Source organism: Harpia harpyja, chromosome 2 (assembly GCF_026419915.1).
Source record: "Harpia harpyja isolate bHarHar1 chromosome 2, bHarHar1 primary haplotype, whole genome shotgun sequence".
Classification (NCBI taxonomy): Eukaryota; Metazoa; Chordata; class Aves; order Accipitriformes; family Accipitridae; genus Harpia; species Harpia harpyja.
This window is the reverse complement of record NC_068941.1, coordinates 27,763,619-27,783,503: the sequence shown is the minus strand read 5'-3', so window position 1 is coordinate 27,783,503 and position 19,885 is coordinate 27,763,619. Positions and strand designations below refer to the sequence as shown.

The following is a 19,885-nucleotide window of genomic DNA, read 5'->3' as shown; positions in this document are numbered from 1 at the left end:
TACCTACAAGTATGTTTTCTAAAATATATTGAACCATTCAAAGCATAGCTGCTTTCCTCTGAGATCTGTAAGAGGCGTTGATACGAAACACAGGACAGTATGGGAATATGGAATAGCTTCTTGCTGTCGATTTTGGACAGCCTGCTACTTGAGTGAGTCCTCTCAAAGGGAGGCTGCTAAAGTCTTAATCCAGTTTTTACTGAATTTTAGACACAAGTTATTTTCAAACACTAATAACAACTGCAAATGCTATTTTCCCTCTGCATTTTGCAGCATTGCCCACCGCAATGCTTGACATCAGATCTGGCTAAGAGATGAATGGATTTGGTTAACACACAGGACAAGGCAAATGATGTAACTTTTTAAAACTGCAATCCCAGTATATTCTTTTTTGCAGCAAAACTTGAGATGTGGACATTGAAGACTCAGCAGCTGAAGACCTGACATGTAAGAAATGGTCACTTGGAAGTTCATGTGAGCATCACCAGAATTGCTTCAGCAATGTTGGGGGACCACATCTGCAGTGGGGCGTCCTGCTTTTCACCTTTACTTTAGAAATTACAATCAGGACAAGGTGAGACACAACATTTCTGATTTATTTAGGGGGGAAGGGCCAAACATGGCTCAGCTTGCTCACAGGAATAGTCCCTGCTGAATGGGATGATCTTTTAATAGAATCACTACGCTGCTGCTTGGTTATAGAAGCACATTAATCTCCTAATATGAGTGGTTTGAACTGCTCTTAAACAAAAAAATAGTAAAAGGAAAAGGATTCATTCCAACCCTTGGAATAATTAAATGTAAGAGAGTATCTTTACTGGGCAGCTACTCCAAAACGCCAATATGAATACTAGGACATGGGATGCTTTGGAAAATCACAAGTACCAAGTGATGAGCAAAGAAACAGAGAAAGGAACAACCGCCTGTTCCTGGCTACGTAATCTGGGTATGTGTTACAGGAGGGTTGGATTTAGAAAGGAAAATGAAATCAAGAAAACCTACACTGGGTGTCTAAGCAAATCATTCTGAGATGTATGAATGGTGGCACCAAATGCCAGGCAAAAAACAAATAACACTAACAGCTCCATAAGTCCTGCTTAAACAAATGCAATAAATAATGGAGGGAGGCAAGTAATATATTCCAGAGGATATTTTACAAAACCCGGCAAAACCAAGCAACTTCTTGCAATCAAATTATGTATGCCTGGCATATAGTTCACTACAAATTCTAATCAGTTCTACCCTTCTAATAACATTATACAGAAAAATACATCATCATCCATCAACCAGATGGAGCATGATAGTTATACAAAACATATTGTATGGTTTTTATTTTCCACTATGAGAACGTGATAAAATTGAGCACTCTGGAATTAGAGATTGTAAATAAATATTTTAGGCTCTGCAAATATCTGTAAATATTTATTTGCAAAATATTATATATACATGTTTAATCATTAAAAATACTACTTTATGCTGTGGGGAAGGAGAGAGATTTTACTGGCACAGACATAGGACTGCTGCCTCTTCAACACAAAGATAGCAAAGTTTTGTTGTTCACCTCCAGCGAATTTCAGCCAAACTTTCTGCCTGTACCTCCCATGCCATGGAAACATTTGGGCACGCAAGGCCTCTTGGGAAAATGCAGCGCATTCCATGGAATATGTTTATTCTGCTGTGCTTCACAAAGGTCCATATATTCATTTAACAGGAGCGGAAACATTTCAGCAATGCAAAGCTACCATGGTGCTTTATGGGAGCTGTGGTTAGGTGCTGTACATTCCCACTCTCTACAGCCAACCTGCTGCGTGCTGTCATCTCCCACAACCTACACTGGTACTTGGGTTGTCCCTACAGAGCATCACGAGGGACTTTGCAAAGGTGAGGGTGGATGCAAATCAACTGCTGTCTCATGTCAAAAGCGATACCCTGGGCTTGGGGATATCTTTTTACTAAGAGGGAACGAAGTAAGACATTTTCAACACCCAACAGTTACAGAGCACTGTAAGAGAACGCAGTTGGTGCTAGCTTTCATCTCAAACTAGCTGCCATGCTGGGTTTTCCTGGTGGGCAGCCCAAAATTTGACAGAGAAGTCAAAAGGAATGCTCTGGTGCTACAAGCCCTGCAAAGGTAACGCTGCAGAAGTCACAGGGTGAACAGCATGGAAGGCAGCCACTAAAACACCAGACAGCGAACCAGACCAGTGGCGACACAGCTCCAGTGATGGCAGATGTGCGGGAGCATCTCAGCTGGCTTTCCAGGGAGCCAGACGCATGGCCCTTTGGCTGCAACATATTTGAGGCTCAACGTGCCCCATGTAGGCCACTGTGAAGAGATATGTCCTCTGTAGAAACACTGCAGTAAGAATAAATTTGTCTAAAGGGACAAGGCAGAATGTTTCAATACCTGATTCAATGGGGGCTTATATATCGCTCAAGAGGGGATGTGAACAGAAGAGTTGGTTGGGGCAGAAAGCAGGTGGGAGCTGATGGAAACAGTCTTCTCCAGAAACTGTAATCAGGTGGTGTATTACTTTTTCTTTGCCCCCTAAGCCTGTCAAAGTCGGTCAAACTACTTTGGATAAATTAGTAGAGATCCTTGAAAACTTACTCCCTCCTACCTTTATCTGTGTGGGCCATTTCCTTTTCAAAAAGTATGACATTTACACAAATTCAGGTTGCTATTCTCCTACTCATGGGAGGAACATGATGCAAATATCCAGCTGGGATTCAAGCCTACCTGCTGGCACGGTAATAGATCATGAGCAGCAACACTGCCCTACAGATTTGCTTCTGCAAGGAATCAGGTTCACATATAACAATAAGGTTTCAGGCAAAAATTTTGCAGTTGAATTTAACAGATTATCAACTGCTTCCACGGCCTGACCTGACCTATGCTAAAAAAGAGCTTTAAAAACACCACCGGCTCATTGCTATGTATGCCTTCACATTGAGCCCTTAACTCAGTTAAAGTGACAGGGGAAAGGCAGCCTGACAAGGGAAAGAAAAAAAAGTCAATAAAAACATATTGTTAGTGCTATTGTAACAAAGCTGGCAAAGAAAATCAAAGGCTCGATTTTCCCTTTGTTTTCCATTAGACGGTGTTGCATGATCATCTAAATTGTGCTTTGATACCAGCTTCAGCAATGTTGAAAACATTTAAGAATATTCAAAATGATAGATGATGTAGCTGTTCCAATTTGCAAAGAGTCTAATGCACTTCAGTCACCACCTATTTTGCTTGCAGGCTCTGTTAATTTGATAGAACGCTTAAAAAAGGGGAAGAAGAAAGCAGTGTTTCATCATCCAAATGAGAAATACTCTTTGGTTAGAGAAGAAGGATGACCTTGCTGATACAGTACCAAACTGAGACTTGGGACAGCCACCTCTCCTGATGTTATGCAATGATGTGATAAAATTTTCCCTGATTGACTTCCCCAGGAAAATACCTTTGCAAATCATTTCATAGTGGGGAATTTGTCCCATATCATCAGGGACTGTGTCGGAGACACAGAAGTAAGGCAAGGCATGTCTCCTGGCTGAGCTCTGCCTGCACAAGACTCCTTTGCCTGCCAGGTCTCTCCACTTCACTTTGTTGTCCCTAGTCCCATCCCTCCCGGCCAGGTCCAAGCAGTGCCAAGCCCCACTCACACTTTGTCTGTGCCGTAGCTCCGGTAGTCCACTGCTGCTGATACGGCTACAATCAGCGCAGGCATGCCATAGCCAACCAAATAGAAGTACTTCCTCCGGGAGTGTTCGCTCTCAAAAACCTCCACCAGCATGATGTAGAGCTGCACTCCCTCCAGGAACATCCAGGTGAAAGCTGCCAGGAAGAAGAAGTGCAGGAGGGCAGCAAAGACGGCACAGGCAATCTGCATGTGGATTGAAAAGAGCAAGGGAAGGTGTTTGTACCATGCTGAATTAATGCAACAGTCAGGATTACTCTTACTGGGAGGTTTAATAAGAACGAGGGAGTTCTTATCTTTCCTTCTCCAAAGGAAGTACTTCTTTTTCACTTGGAAAATGTGTGTGAACTATTTTAAAATAGACACATCTCTGCATATATAAATTATATTCAAAGATACAAAGGTAGGTATGTGCACAATCTGGCAAATAAACATATGAAGATGAACATAGTATAAGCGCACATTTTTGCAACCTGCTTATTAAACATACACACCCTCATTATTTACAAACACCACACACAGAGACTCTGAAATCACAGCAGACATCAGCATTTGACTCCCAGTTAACAACCAGGGGTCCAACCCTGTGAGGACTCAAGTATGGAATTAAGGCAGCACTGGAATATATCTCACTGCATGGTCAAACATCCCATACACACTGAGATGAGAGCCTGTGGTGGGAGGAGAAAGTGCTTTGCCTCTTACCGGCTGGTCAGTCCGGTTGATGCCAATGAGGAAGAGGAGTTCTGCCACAAAGAGGCTGATGCACAAGTTCTTGTGAATCGTGTTGCGGTCGCTCTGCAGCCCACGGAAGAAGCAGAAGGTGAAGATGCAGATCAGGAGGCAGACCAGTGAGAGCAGGATGCCAACCCACGTGATAAAGTCCAGGAGCAGGTCATGGACTGCATCGCTGTGCTGGAGATAAAACAACAAAAAAAAATCATCAGTCGTGCTGCATGACTTCTAATCCATCCCAGACACAGAGTGAGTTTGTCTGAGACCCTTCCCCGAATATTTGTATCCACTCACCAAGCTGTGACGCAAGGGACCAGTAGCAAAAAGACTAAATGGACCTAGACTTGAATCCTGCATGAAGAAAGCTGCAACCTGAAACACAGGCTCCAAAGCATGTGGCAAGCTGCAGGTGCCCTGAACAGATGCAGACCCCAAAATATCCTAGAAACTATGATGCTGTTGTTGAATACTGAGAAGTCATAGCTAGTCCTGCGTGCAGCTCCATCTTTCGCAAACACGGCAAAGGAGCGGACACACAGTATGAAGAACTATTGAACACTGTGATTCAAGTGTAAAAATGTTTCATACTAACAGCATCGTGGAGATTACAACCACAAGTCCGTTACAGCCATTTACCAACAGTGAAAAAAGACTCTCTTTAAACGTTCACAGATACATATGAGCTTGGAGGCTTTGGACAGAAAGAGATCGCTTAAATGTCTTTGTTATTTTTTTTCTCACTGGGGAAGGAGAAAGAAAGTTTCATTTTTCTTTTTCAAACCCCGGAGCTATATTTTAAAACTCCTGGGAAGTCAGACTGATCCCCGGAACGCTACCCAGAAAAAAAGACAGACCTTTAAACATGAATTTGCTTTTAAATTGTAACAAAACAGTGATTTTAAGACAGCCTGGAAAGTGCGTGATTCCCTGTGATGAACTTGTAACATGATTTTACCCCAAAGCTATGCAAACATGGTCATTGCAGTGGCAAAGTTAGGCAACCCAGAACAAAGTTTTGCAAGGGGCAGAATAGGTGTGCCTTGGCTCTGCTGACAGAACACTGCTGGATTGCTCCTGGGCTTACAATGCACGTCCCTCCCAGAAAGAGGAGGGGGGGTGCTGGGCCTCTGACACTGAGGGTATCCCACCACCTTATTCCTTATTCAGGCTGTAAAACTTTCCAAGTTTCCACCAGATGCGGTGAAATTAGAGATATCATTACTTAGTAAAATGTAAATAAGAAATAAGAAATACATGGTGAGTCACGAGACGGCTGCTCAGGGCTAAGTGGTTAGAGTCAATGAGCTGAGGAAAAGATTGGCTGGAAATCTCTGGGGGCTTTTCAAAAAGACCAGAGAGGCTTGAAACACAGCTTTGTGGTCCACCAGGCTGTGTTATAAGTGGTATTCATGTTCCCCTCCACTTCTGGCATTTTGATGACTTAAGCATTATGTAGGCTGGCAAATACAATAGTGTCACACTTCAAAAAGCCAAGACAAACTGGAAACATTTTCCTCCCTGTGGGATAAAAGCTTATGACAGACGGAGGAAAAAGGTGATTAATTTATCCATTTTCTTTGCCTGCTTGCCAATGATAAAACCACATCAAATGTCAGTCCTTTCCTGATATACACTCTGCTATGTCAGCACCCGTGAGAAACAACTCAAACCTTTTAGCTCTTTGGCTTTTTCAGCATGAGTGATAGGCATCAAATGATAACGAAAGATGGGGAGTGACGTTCCGCTCCATCTCTTCCATGCTGAAAGTTTTCTCTCCAGGGAGACTTGGAGGTGGAGAGATGAGGGCTCCTCTCCCCAAATGCTGTTGCAGCTCTTCCTGAGTATTTCCAGTATCTAAGGAACCAGGGGTCACAAGTCCAACAGAAAGGCAAGAAATCATTGTGTGTTTACTGTAGATCGTGACAGAAATGCCTATTCCAGCCATCTTCTTCAGCAGCACCCAGAAAACTGAGAAGGTGAAGCGCACGTTGTTTTCCTGGCGGCCGTGCATTGCTTTATCTCAGCTCATCCATCCCTCTCAACTCAGTGTGAAAAAATGTTAATACAAAACTTGCACCTTGCAAATCATACTTTCTTTCATCTGAGGCTGCTGGGGATCGGCAGGAGAACATCTCCCCGAACAACCTTGCCAGCTCACCTGATTAGATCGCCCTGCCAGGCTGAAGTAACCAAGAGCTCTTGGGCTGGGCAAGCTGGGCAAGACAGCTAATGCGGGTGGATGCAAGGAGAAAGAAACCAGGCAGACTTTGGCCAGATGCATCCATCCCATCCAGATGCAGCCGACGGCACTGATTCATCTATCCCAAGACAAAGTTAGCCTGGCACAGGGCCCTCTCTGAGGGCTTCCTTCCCCTACATGAGATGAATTTCACAGGTCTCAGCTCCTGTACCTCTCTCACGAAACCATAACTCTGCTGACTTTAAGACACAATGCAGGAGTTAGGGATGTTTTTGCTCCTGGAAAGGGATCCTGCCATCTAGGTTCATGGTCTTCCTCAGGGAAGGGCCGCTTGCCCATGAAGCTCACCATGCTTAGCAAGAAACGCAGACTTCATTGCTGTATTATTATTATCACTCTTACTACTCTTCTTTATAATATTAATCGTAATGATAATACTGATTTTATGTACATAACGTCCATCCCAGGAGTGCTGGGAAACAACCATAAAAACAACTTCTCCGTAATTACAACCTCCCTCCCCAAACTTAACAAACTCACAAAAGAACAAACAAAAAGGAATAATAACAATAAACCAGGAACAAGAGCAATTTAAAAACACCTCAGGGGAAAAAAATATGAATTTGTAGCTTTTCTAGTAAAGCCCAAGAGAAGAATTGAGCTGGATTTCAAAGGCTGGGTGTGCTCCATCTTGTTTGGAATGCCCAATTTCAGGTGTCACAGCAGAGCCGATGGGTCAGGGAAGAGTTGGTAAGCACTGGTATCCTTCCCATGGCAGTCCCAACTGCCCCCAGGCCAGGCACATCCAGAGCTTTTACACCAGCAAGTCCAACAAAAGGGAATTTGCCTTTTGCTGGAGACTGAAACTTTTAAAATACTGTGCAGCCACAGGCCACAAAGCAGAATAATATGGGAAAAGGAGGAATTGTGGTAATCACTCCTCAATGTCATGATATTATGCCTGCTATCACCTGATCACTATGTGACAAATAAGGGAGCAACATACCTGGTTTACATGATTGGTATATGGCATTCCAGGGTTAAGTATTATAAATAACACACCAAGATTTTGTACCTGGGTTTCAGTCTCCGAGCCTGGTCCCTCAACCTCAGAGACATGCAAGAGGAGCAAATCTTCTCTTTACCCTGCCCAGCACTGTTCAAGTACTCCCTGGATAAAATAGCTTTGACGTACGCCCTAATGATATCCTTCCAGCATCCCGCAAGCCCTAGGGTCCCTAAGGCATGCAAAATACATCTGAAACCACCAGTCTATCGATAACAGTCAACTCTTGCTTCTTGATAATCTCCCCAGAGACATGGGCAACTGGAAGAGCTCATGGGAGATACCAGACATCAGCCTGAGGGGCAATTTTCTGACAGCATCAATCAAACACCTCCTTGCCCAAATGCACCATGGCTGTCAAGACCGGTGCTACATGGCCCAGCACGCAAGCCACTGAATTTTGTTACCACTAAGCTACGCTAGTTTTACAGGTAAGCTGACATGCAGATCATTTTCAGCATAGGAATGATTTAATGAGTAATTGAAAGAAATAAAATAATCCACTTCAGTAAAAGGGTTTCTCTATTAAGCATGTTTTACATTTATGATTTAGGCAGAAGCCTGACCCCAAGCCCAGTGAAAGAAGATTTCCCTGGCTTTGGAATAAAGCCCTGCTTTTGCTCCAGTGGGGCCAAGAGCGGCAGGAGGAGAGCACTGATGGAAACCTGTGCAGGAGGACTTACAGGAGCCCTGGTAGCAATCACAGCAGGGTGAGCAGGCAGCCGAGATATTCTCCAGGCTGGGAAAATCAATGAGCAGCTCTGGCAGCGCCTGTACACCAGAGCTGAGCTAATAAAAACAAATCCCAGGGAATGTCAGCTTATGACAGAATGGCTCTCCCCGAGATGAACAGCCATTTCCTCCCTTATTAAAAACATCAGGAGAAGAAAACAGCAGCCAAACCGAGCTGCCAGCAGCAAAGGACACATTCCTTTGCCTAATCTGTCCCTCCAGGAATGGAAAGAGTAATATGTTTGGGGGTGGAGGAATAATCAAGCAGTAAATAAAAACACAGTGTCATCAACTAGCTCAGATATGACCGCTCGGTGCCCAGTGGGAGCTGGCAGTGTGCTGGGCTGGGCAGAGACCCAAGTGGGACAGGTTTGAACTCCTGTGCATTGCTGATGCTGCTTCTTGGATTTGTAGCTATCTGGGGCCATGCAGGCTCCCTCTGCCCTTTTTCCCCCATTGCTGGAGTTGAGAGAGGATTACTGCTATGACCTCGCTATAATGCTTTGTGGCTAAGTACAAAGTGTTCCTTAGGAAGCAAACAGTTTTGTAGATGTGCCAAAAGCATCAGCTGGGCTACATGGACCGGGGGGAAACCCCAAGGGCTCCCTCAGCGCGTCTGGGCTGGCTAATGTCATCACCTGCTGTGGCTATGCAGGCATGAGGGGTTTCAAGGATGGTTTCCCCTCTCTGTGGCCAAGAGGGATATGTGCTGGGGGGGATCCCACTGCTTTAGCACCCACCCTCTCCCTTTTCCCCAAGGATGCACCACGGGAGGCAGGTAGCTCTGCTCCACAGCGGACACAGCACCCATGGACCTGGTACATACTCCTCTGTGTTCTGCAAAGGTGATGCTGTCATGGGCACCATCATCAGGTCCTAACCCAGGAATAAAGAGAGATTAATTCCCACCTGAAGCCCCTGTGCAACATCACTGTCTTCTGACTATGGCCATTTAAAATGAGGCTCAGATCCTTGAGCACTCCTGCAAGGTGGTTTAGCCACCTTTCCTCTCCTTGCCATAGTCCTCAAAGCTGCCTTCATATTCTGCATGGGCCACACAGATGATCTTCCTCCTTCTCTGGCTTCCTTGGCAAGATGAAGGCCTCCTAGCGGAACCCTTTCCCAAAAACTTCTCCCAGAATGCAACAGCCTTCCAGTGACTGCCAGAAGCAGCAGCCAGCGCAAGTCACAGAAACCCCCATGGCCAGAATAAAGTGATACGGGGGCAGGTGTGCACAGAGAAATGGGTACAGACCTCACCTCATCACGTGTTACAAATGTTACTGTGGATATGGCGTGTGGCAAGAGCCCAGCGTTTCCATTATACTCACCAACACCACTGCAACTGAGATGCAGCTGAGGTGAGATGCAGTTGTGGAGAGGAGGAGAAGCTTGGGACAATAATTGCATCTGTCGTCCTGCCCTCCCGTGCTGTCTGGATTTAGTAAAGTGGCACAGCTCTGCTTACTCATAAGGCATTTCCAACCGGAGAAATGAGCTACGGCAGCTGTGCCAAACTCAGTGTAGACAGCTACCCAGCCAAGCAACCGGCTTGTTAATTTGAGTTCCTGGAAAAAAATCTGGTCACAGCATCATCAGCTTCTGCTGTCGCACCAATAGTCTTACCCAGCCTGGTGCCAGGAGACAGCTGGGACAGGGCTCCACCACACCATGGCCACTACCTTCACTTTGGTCCTTGCATTCACCCTGCTCCCAGCCAGAAAGGAAGGGGGTAGCAAGAAATAGGGCAAGGCTTATCGCTTGCCAATGGGAGCTACTTGAATTGTGCATTTTAGGACAGAGGATCAGGAAACCCTGTGGGGTGTGTCCCCATGCTCTGCAGCACAATTCCTTACTGTGCAACTAGCCCTGGCTTGCAGATCGGAAAGTCAAGAAGGGTGATGCTAAGCAAATATGTACCCATTGGACTGGGGGGAAAGCAAGCCATGGCTAATAAGCTGCTGTGTGTTCAAATTTCTGACACCTGTAAGTGCTGAGCTAAAACTGCAAATTCAAGGGCTCGGAGTATGTCTTTCTGAAGCAAGGCTCTAGATGTTTTCAGGCTTGACACCCAAAAGTGGCTACCTGAGAAGATCTGAGTCAATGCCTCAGGGAACGCACAGACAAGGACAAGCAAGATGTGCAACCCGGCAGAACCAGAATCAGTAAGACACAACTAGGGCTCAACCTAAAACAACGTATGTCAAACCGAGGGTGGGGAACTCAAGAAACTCCCTGGAGTGACTTACTGCCCACCTAGACAAAAAGCTCAAGGACTGCTACCAGGTACAACTCTGAATTGACCCCATAGGCATAGATTACTTGACCTAATAGGTATAACCAAATGTGCTGTTTACAATTCCTTATTCTTAGAGTTCATCGAAGTCACAGTTTTCTGTTCCTAACACAAGCTCAAATACTGCTGTATTTTGAATTCTAAAATCTCACTGAAGACAAGTACATTTAATAACTTTTCTGCTTAATTAAAACAGTTCTTATTTAACAACATTTTTGCAATGTGTAATGTATCTTTTTTTTAAGAATTAACCCCTTTGATGGTACAAAATGATTTGTCTTGCAAAATGCATTACATAGCGGTTTCAGTAATTTAATTCTGCAGTTAGGGTGTTTTTGCAATCCTGCACCCACTTCTGCTTTCATTCACTGCTGTTCAATCCCACAAGTGCTAATATATGAATAAGCCAGCACTGCAATAACTTCAGCTTGCTCTTTATATCCGAAATGGCTGTATTGCTTTAGGCAATGGACCACTGCATTCCATTTAGACTTCATATACTTTTATTCATTTCTCTCCTTAGCTTGCCTTATGCTTCCATTCCCTAAATAATTAGCACAGTGTAGCATGTTTGTGGTATAGAATAACATCTGAAAGCTTCCGATTAATTGTTACAGTTAAAACACCTTTCTTCTTCGCCTCTTTCTCTCTCGTTTTATTTATTTATTTATTTTTAAAAGAAGAGTAAGCTCTGGCATTCACTACGTACTGATAAGCAACATTTATTTGCCCTGTGGTACCTTTGTTTATTCTGTTTTGGGTGGGTTTTTTAATTGCATTTTCCCACCAGCTCTGAACTTGTTTTCTGGCTGCATATTTTTCCCATGGTACGTTTAAGGTGCATCTGCTATAATTAATATGATGCAAAGTGCAAGCTTATATGAAAAACAGCTTGCAAATTTTGAATAATTCTGCAGCAATTACATAGGTAGAGTGGCTTCTCTAACTACGGGCTTTGTCCCATGGCATGGGAGCCATGTTTTTATAGCATTTAAGGGTCATAAAAAATATCCTACCAATTCGAACAATAGATAGATATTTAACATAGATCTCATCTATGTTAAACTTATCTCATAATTTAACAAAATATGAGACTGTAATAATTTTCCCATAACACAGGCCAAATGAACTTTGTAGCTGATGAAAACAGTGATTTGTTTCCACATCTTAAAATCTCTCTCCAAAGGGAGGTGCTCATTTTTCCTGGCAAATTGTCCAAAAGGGCAACGAACGCTGCAGGTCTGTAAGGTCATCCCTTGCTGGGAGGATGCATCAGTGAGGTCCAGCTCACAGATTGTTATGGTCCTGCTGTCCTCTTCCCATGCTAGCTGGGGCTCTGACAGCAGCTGGAGGGGTACCTGCAGATGCGGGTCCATTGCTTTTCCCAGTAGCTATGCATCCTGTCCGTGTGCACAGCAGGGTCTTGGTCTTGGGCACCATTATATAAGAAACTCTGGGCACAACTAATTTTAACAGGCAGAAAGCATCTTCAAATTAAAATCTCCTCCTCTTAATCGGGTACTATCCTATTAAGACTGGAATTGATCCCAGCAACTTCTGCTCTTGAAGCACACCGATAAATCCCTGCCGCCATGGTCAGCCAATGTCATTTTCTGCCCCTTCAGACAAAGACATATTGCTGTTTCACGCTAGAGAGCCAAAAGGCCATCAATCACCTCCTCAGCTACCTTCCAGCTCCGCCTTGCCACATACACTCTGCTAATAATTAAATCCCAGCCCGTAACTTGTAGAGCAGCCACCGACGTCTCCTCTGGAGAACACACTCTTTTGCCATGCTACCAGGGAGGGAGATCATTCATGACCAGAAGTGACACTTGTCAAATTGGTGCTGGCTTTTGATTAAGGAGCAGGACTCTGATGTCTGCTCCACACAATGCCCGGTTTTTGGTCTCATTAGGTAGGGTGCTATGTATACTCATTACACCAAAGGATGCTCCCTACAGATCCAAAAACCTGACAAACTGAAGTCAGTAAACTACAAATCTCAATTACAGGAGAAAATTGGTTCTGTTGCAAAACTCCCAGAATATTCTTAATTACTGCATGTATGACAGTCCTCTCAGGGGATCCTAGTCACTGGCTGGAACACTGCTGAAGGGGTCCTGCACAAGCACGCAACATCCTTTCCCCAAGGATCGTTCCACCACCAAGAAGACTAAAAGGTCTTTGAGGCAAGGAATGCCATTTTGCACAAGACACAAGACAACAAAATGGCTCAAAAGCATGCCTACGAGAGACGAGTGTGAGTCAATGAACGACAACAACCGCCATTTATTTTTAAACCTCCACCCTTCCAAACCAGCAGGTATTCTATTGCCAAGACTTTAAAATCAACTTATTGCAACAGCATAAGGAATGTCATACAGGCCACCTCCCAGATTTGCCAAGAGCCACATAGCCAGCTCCGCCAGCAGACTGGAGTGGGATGGTGCCACCAGGAAGAGCAAGGTGATGAGCAGCCGGAGGGAAGAGCTGCAGATGTTTGCAGGGTATGCACCTCCCTTCATCCTCAGACCGGGGTGATTGCTAAAGCGGACATGGCAGGAAGCTGTCTGGTTGCATCAGAGTCAACGAAGTGGAGCCAATTTGGCTCTTGCAGCAATGATACTTTGGCTGCAGCCAAATGATAAAACATGACCTGAAAGTCTTGCAGGCACTCGTTAACACCCAGAAATACCCACCAGCTAATAGCATACTGGCTTGGCACTCAGGAAGCTTCCAGCTGTAGCTCTTTCCAACCTATTGGCTGAGCATGGGCAAGCGTCTCACATTCTCTTTCTGCAAGATGAGATAACACCAGTGCTACTAGTCTAATGAGGTTTGGGTGAAATGAAGGCTGACCTACTTGCAGTTTGGGAAGAGGCTTGCTCGACGGCAGCCTGTATCTGCACCACGCAGTAGGGATCACCCTCATTCACATCGGTGGAGTGGAAAGCTATCTGCGTTTCCCACGTGCAACCTCTGACTTCAGTGACTCAGGTATATCTGTTAACTCCAGGCAGGTGATAACGAGCCAAACACACATTTCTTTTGAAAATTCAAGCAGTTGTAGGAAACTGGCAAAAACAGACTTGGACTGCAGAATGCCATTAACCTGTAACCATGTGCTCTGAATAGGCAATTTCTTCAGACATCTCCCAGGATAATGCCACAGCCATTTAATGGCATGTCTCATGGACCAGTAGTGACTCCTGCAGAATACAATGGACACATCATCCTGCAGCAGCAGCTCATCTATTCTGCCCCTCTCAGCTGGACCCAGCTGTTGTGGCAAACGTGCTGCCAGGCTCCCATGTCTTTTTTTGCAGAGCTTTGGTCATGCATGATGGTGCTTTAGTATGTATTTTTATTGCAGGTCTTCACTTTCCTCTTCAGATTACCAAGTGACAAAAAAATACACAAAGGAGAGACACTGCAAGACTATTTGAGAAAAGGTCTTTCAAAACCATAATAGCTTTTGTGGCTATGCAGCCATGGAAGTGGCTTGGAAATGTTCTGCCTGCATGGAAGTTGCCAGATCCGTCTCTAGCTCAGAGCCATGGATTCTGCTGCAGTCAAGGCACATGAAACGGAGACAGCGCAACACAGAAAATCACTAGGCCAAAATCTTTTTGGATCAGGGCCTTCTTTTCTTTCTACAGCAGCTGAGTGTTCTCAACCAAAGACAGCCAAGACAGCTCAGGAAATGGAGGACTATCTCAACCATTCTCCAGTGGTGATAGTTATGTGGGAAGCCAGAATTACACCATGGACCTAAATGCAGGCAAGGGAACCAGCTGGTCATGTACTGGCCGTGGGTAGGTGTACAGTCTATGCAGGATGGTATAAGGAGCTTCCCTTTTATGTGTAGCTCGCTGTCACATAGTGAGACGCAGAGAATGTATCTTTTTCCCTTAGCTGGAAGCTGGAAAATACTTTTGGCTCCACACATGCACCTCACACAAACACGTGTGGCAGTGTATCTGCAGCTGCTGCAAGCAGGACACATAACTTGTACCCCACGAGGTAGGCTCTGCATGCTTCTGTCCCACCACCCAGGGTGCTCGCTACTCCCTGGTGGCACAGTGAGGACCCCACGATCAAGGACCCAGCCAGGAGTTCTTCTGCACCAGTAAGCAAAGGATGTGGCAACAGCTAATTCGGCTAACTCATCATCCTCAGCTCAGAGCTGCCCATGCCAGGAGCTCAAGACAGGCTTTGCATTGTGTGACTATCTCCTGTTTCACCATATAACAGAAGGAAGATTTACACCAGATGGTTTCTACCGTTAGAGTTACTGTCACACAGCAATTTTGCTGCTCAGCTCCATTTGCAGTAACAAAATGTTGTTAGATTGGCCACTTTTCCTGCCCAGTGCATTGGTAGCCTGTGAATCTGCAATGCCTACCTTAACTTCCACGTGTGCCATCAGGACTGCAAAATTGGTTAGGTGATTGCAGGAGCATGTGGTGTGCGTCTTGTTAGTTGTCAGGAGGCGACATCCCTGGGTGGACCAATATCCCGTCATTGTACGCTTTGTATAGCTCCAGAACGAACAGTTCGGATTGAAATTTTCTTCTGACTGCTGCAGGGAAGAAATGAATAAATGCAATAAAAATGATAGGGTTTCAGAGATTTCTAAATGCAGTATTTTTTTTTTTTTCCAGAGGCACTTTGTAACTCTCACCCTTTAATTTTGGATAAACAATCAGCACTGGTTAATATGTCAAGTATTACTTGCCAATACCAGAGAAAGTTAGATTGTTGCTGCTCTCTTTGCTAATGCAAACTTAGTTCTTTGTTCTTGATTAATTTCACCCATAGACTAAATCCAGCTCTTCAAAACCAGATTGCTTCATTTGCATTGCAGAGCAGAGAAATTAATTGCTTTAAGCAATCAACTTTTGCAATAACTGTGCTTAGCTAACAGGAGGACTAGCTGTCCTCTTTCACTGTAATTCCACTTTCCTCTAATAGCCCCTGCCACCATGATAAAATAATATTATGGTCTGTTCTAATATATTGGTAGTTTTTAATTACAGAATGACGTGTGTCAGCAACTGAGCAATGGGCATCAGCTCAAAGGAGACTCTCTTTACTTTTATTAATGCAATGTAAAAGAGGCATTCTCCATAAATAACACAAAGTGCAAAGGAAAAATGTATAATTCAAAATCTAATCAAGGACTGCTGGGGGCTTCACATTGGCCAACTTTTGCATCACTTTGTTTTAGAAATTGAAAAAATAAAGACGCGCTTTTTGAACTCACTCACCTTGATGTGCTTGACAGTAAACACCACAGGATCAGCTAGGTAAACCTTATTGCTGAACTCTTTGTTTATTGCTGCCGTGATGACAGGAGAGTTGACAATGACGGAGTGATTAGTCGACATTGCTTCTGTTCCCAACTTCATGCTGGCGTTCTCCGTGGAGAGATAGGTGCCCAGGTTGTTGTACAGCACAAAAGCCACCCTGATTTCACCTAGAAGAGCAGTAAGAGGTTAGATATAAAGGTCAGTGCACTGGTTGGTTTTTTTTTTTTTAAGTTACAAATCTCTTACCTGAACCAACTTTAAAACTTCTCTGAGAAAATGTGAAAGGACCAAGATGCAGCATATGAAAACTCACTGCCTCCTGCCAATCCCAATGAGCACCACGAGATGCAACAAGCTCCCCGTGGATAAGAAGGGCAGAACTGCCTCTCTCAAAACAAACTTTTATAAGCAAACAGATTGGCGGAAGACAGACAGAGAAGGTGGGCTTATTTTTGGTGTCAGTGGGTGTAACCGGCTCCAGAGAAAAGAGGCCAGGTGGCCCATTTCCCACCTGACATAACACTTCATTCTGCAGGCTATGCTTGGGAAACATGTTTCGTTCTGGCCTGTTGCACAGATGCAGTATAAAACTATAATTTAGTCCATTAATAAATTAAGATTACCTCAGAAAAGTGTGGGGACAAATCTGGGAGAAGAAATCCCAAACTTTCCAACACAATTCCAATCTCACATGAAGGGTAAAACAAAATTGCAGAAATTTCATTTAAAAATATATTTCTTTTCCGAATTTGCCAATCAAATATCCCCTCTTCCTCAAAAAAACACCATTAGGGAGCCTGCAGAAAACCCAGGCTACCAGCCAAGTGTTTTTAACTGAAACCATCCAGTTTGCCTTCTGTTTTGCACATTATTTCAAAGGCTATAAATAAGAATTGAATGGGATTAGTTTGCCTTTATATGTATTAGTTGTGGGGAGGTATTTTTTTGTTTCTATAGGAATCACCCCAGCTTCTGAGGAAGGTGAAGCACTGATGACTCCAAAGGTCCCTCCCAACCTAAATCCTTCTACAATAATTTTATTTCTAGCTCTTTGGCAACATCCAGGCAGGTGCCAAGCTGGTGCAAATTGATGGGGCTCTCCTGATTTGACCAGAACTCCAGTGATACCATGCTTACAAATACAGACTTCCAATTCCTTGCTGCCAACACAGTTTCTCTTTCCTTACAAATCTCCAAAGCCCACTAGTGGAGTGAAACTCCTGCCCCACTGGAGTTTTGCTAAGCATCTTGGGTTTTACACTGTCTCTAAAAGAAATACATTTCTTCAAATCCTACATGCAAAGATACCAAACCCCATTTTTCCCAATAGCAAAACTTTCTTTCTGAACCACCAGATCAAACTTTTCTCTCAACAGTTGTCAGAAATTTTTGGCAGTTTGAACGCATCTGGTCTGGCTGTAATACTGCCCTATCACTCCATGTTTTGCCTGCAGTGATCAAAGCCTGTACTAGAGTGCTTTCCCCCTGCACACAGGTTAAATTTTAAAGGAAGTCAGAAATAGGAGCATTTTAGGCTCATTAGTAGAAAGCCTGGGAGTTTGAAGTTGGTCTATAGCGGGGCTGTAGAGATCAACAAACATGTCTGCTCAAATTCTTGGTCTGGAAATAAATGGCTTGGCAGCATAAAGAACATTCATATATAACATCATCTTTAATTCATGCTATATCAGAAGGTTCATAAGCTTCAGAGAGAAAGGCACTGAAGATTTAGACTCATACAGTTAATCAACCTTTTCTGCCATGTTGGCTTATTATTAATATTTGCTACTATTGTTTCTTCCCTCTCCCTTTTCAGATATTTGTATACTGCCCCACTGTGAAGCAGTTTACTCAAACAAGCCTCTTATCCCATCTGAAGCCTCCTACTGCAGACAACAGCAGTTAAAAGCTCTTCTCCGGACTCAGCGCTGTGCCCCAACGGCTGCATCATTTAAGGATCCAATGCATTTTTACCAGCACGTAATACTTTTGAAGGCTGTGAATCACTTAGCAATATAATACATTCCCAGTCAGCCAACTTAGCTTGCAGTCAAGGGCATGAGCAACTGATGCTACCGTTAATTTAAATATTAACATAGCAATTAACACTATACTTACAACTGGTTAAACACAAAACAATGCCTAAAGCATGACTGATTCATGAGGCCGGCATGGCCAGAGGTGTTGGACCTACCGTTTCGACCATTTTGTTTCAGGGTATTTGCTGACAGCTGAATGGCACTCCCATGGCCCATGTTCTGGGGAAACTTCAGATCTTCCAGATTCCCATCTGTGCTTAGTCTCGCAACTTCCAGCTCTGTTTGCAAGAGAGACTGACACTAAGAAAAATCTCTACTGAAATAATCTTCGACACGATACTTCAAAGCTACAAAATGGTGTTCCAGACCATCTGAGAGCAGAGAAATCAACTTACAATGTTTCATGCTATACTCTGTTTGGGCTCCTATTTCTTTTTAAATCTTTGCCCTGAAGAAGTTTTAAATTTAATTAAAAAAAAAAAAAAGGCAAATAAATTCTACTCTCTGTGGAAAACAAAAGACAACCAGTTCTTGTAAACAAGAACCTCAGGATATTAAGGACAATGGTTAAAATGAAAATCTGAAAATGCTAGTTCTTTGCCACTGGCAATTGGTACTTTCTTTAAATGTTATCAGTGCTCGGGATCTGTATTCATAGAAATAGAACAGTTGTTCTCATTTTACATATGCACAGTGGGAGTGCTGGTGCTTTCCATCATGCTTGTTTTTTAATTAAAATCAACAATCAGCCAAATAAAGACACAAATTTGTATGAAATGAAACACAATTGCATTACGATGAACAATCTCCCTGTGAAGCGGTGCTCTCATTGCTCTAGCGCAGATTTTGCCCTCAAAGCCAGAAGTAATAAAGGCAGGTTAGGTGCTCATTTTCCATGGGATTTCAAGGGTAGAGAGCTGCCTTATTCCTTTAGGCTCTTTTGGAAAGACTTTTAAGTCCTTCAGACAAAGGGCCAAGACATATGCTCTCCAGTTAATCTAGGGGCCAAGAGTGAAGCCAGGTTTCCCAGCTCCGGCTGCTCTCGGTATTTATGGGATCTGTCCCTTACGGATGTTGTCAGTGTTTTCCCGGACGATGTCTGTCTTCAGCAGGTTATCAGCCAGCACGAAGGCACTGTCCTCCACGGTGTCGAGTAACTTGGTGGCTGCACGCTGCTGTTCGCTTGCATTCAGGTCCCTCCATGCATTCAGAGCCTGTGGCTGCAGAAGGTTGTTCACCGTCTCCACCATGGCCTGCAAGGGAGAGGGATCGAGTGAGAAAGACCTCTGACGTGCTCAGTCCCATCCTCCACACACATCAGTTTACAGGGAGAGGACAGCATCTCATTTCCCCACCCATTGGGGCAGCCTGCAATGGAGCTAGGCATCATTTACCCCATCAGATGGGAGAGGGAGGAAATGTTGATTTTATTCTAAATGCAGGCTGGGAATAGTGCTTTTCTGCTTCTGTGATCAGCAGCTTGGGGCTTGGAGTAAGAAGGAATTGGGGGGGTGGAAAGAGGGGAGATGAGGAAATTGCTAAGGAAACATGTAAGAAAATAGATTTCAAACCCCATCTCTGAAGCAGATTGCTGCTACCTGCAGCACCAGAATTCAAGAGTAGGGCTGGGGCACCCAAGGAAGGTATTTAGTACCTGCAAGGGCTATGCTCCTTAGAGCATTTTCCACCACATAGCCTCTGGCAGGCAGTCATGAAGACACAGAGATAGTTGAGTTATGCCACTTCATCCAGAGAAGCAGCAGGTGCCCATAGAGATTTAGTTAAGACACTACATTTCAAATCACTCCATTCAGGA

The 19,885-nt window shown here is 44.2% G+C and overlaps 1 protein-coding gene across 22 annotated transcripts in view; it reads right to left on the bottom strand.

Moving 5' to 3' along the window:
- ADGRL3 (adhesion G protein-coupled receptor L3) overlaps positions 1–19,885 on the bottom strand; it is a 530,989-nt gene that overhangs the window by 63,167 nt on the left and 447,937 nt on the right. For 21 of the 22 annotated variants that reach the window (XM_052773946.1, XM_052773768.1, XM_052773863.1 and 18 more), the window contains 6 exons: positions 19,139–19,322; positions 18,225–18,347; positions 15,989–16,197; positions 15,124–15,300; positions 4,392–4,601; positions 3,652–3,872 (listed from right to left, as the gene is read on the bottom strand). In XM_052773946.1, the coding sequence (XP_052629906.1) occupies positions 3,652–3,872; positions 4,392–4,601; positions 15,124–15,300; positions 15,989–16,197; positions 18,225–18,347; positions 19,139–19,322 (1,124 nt within the window). The remainder of the gene's footprint in view (positions 1–3,651; positions 3,873–4,391; positions 4,602–15,123; positions 15,301–15,988; positions 16,198–18,224; positions 18,348–19,138; positions 19,323–19,885) is intronic. The other variant, XM_052773795.1, reaches the window with a different exon arrangement.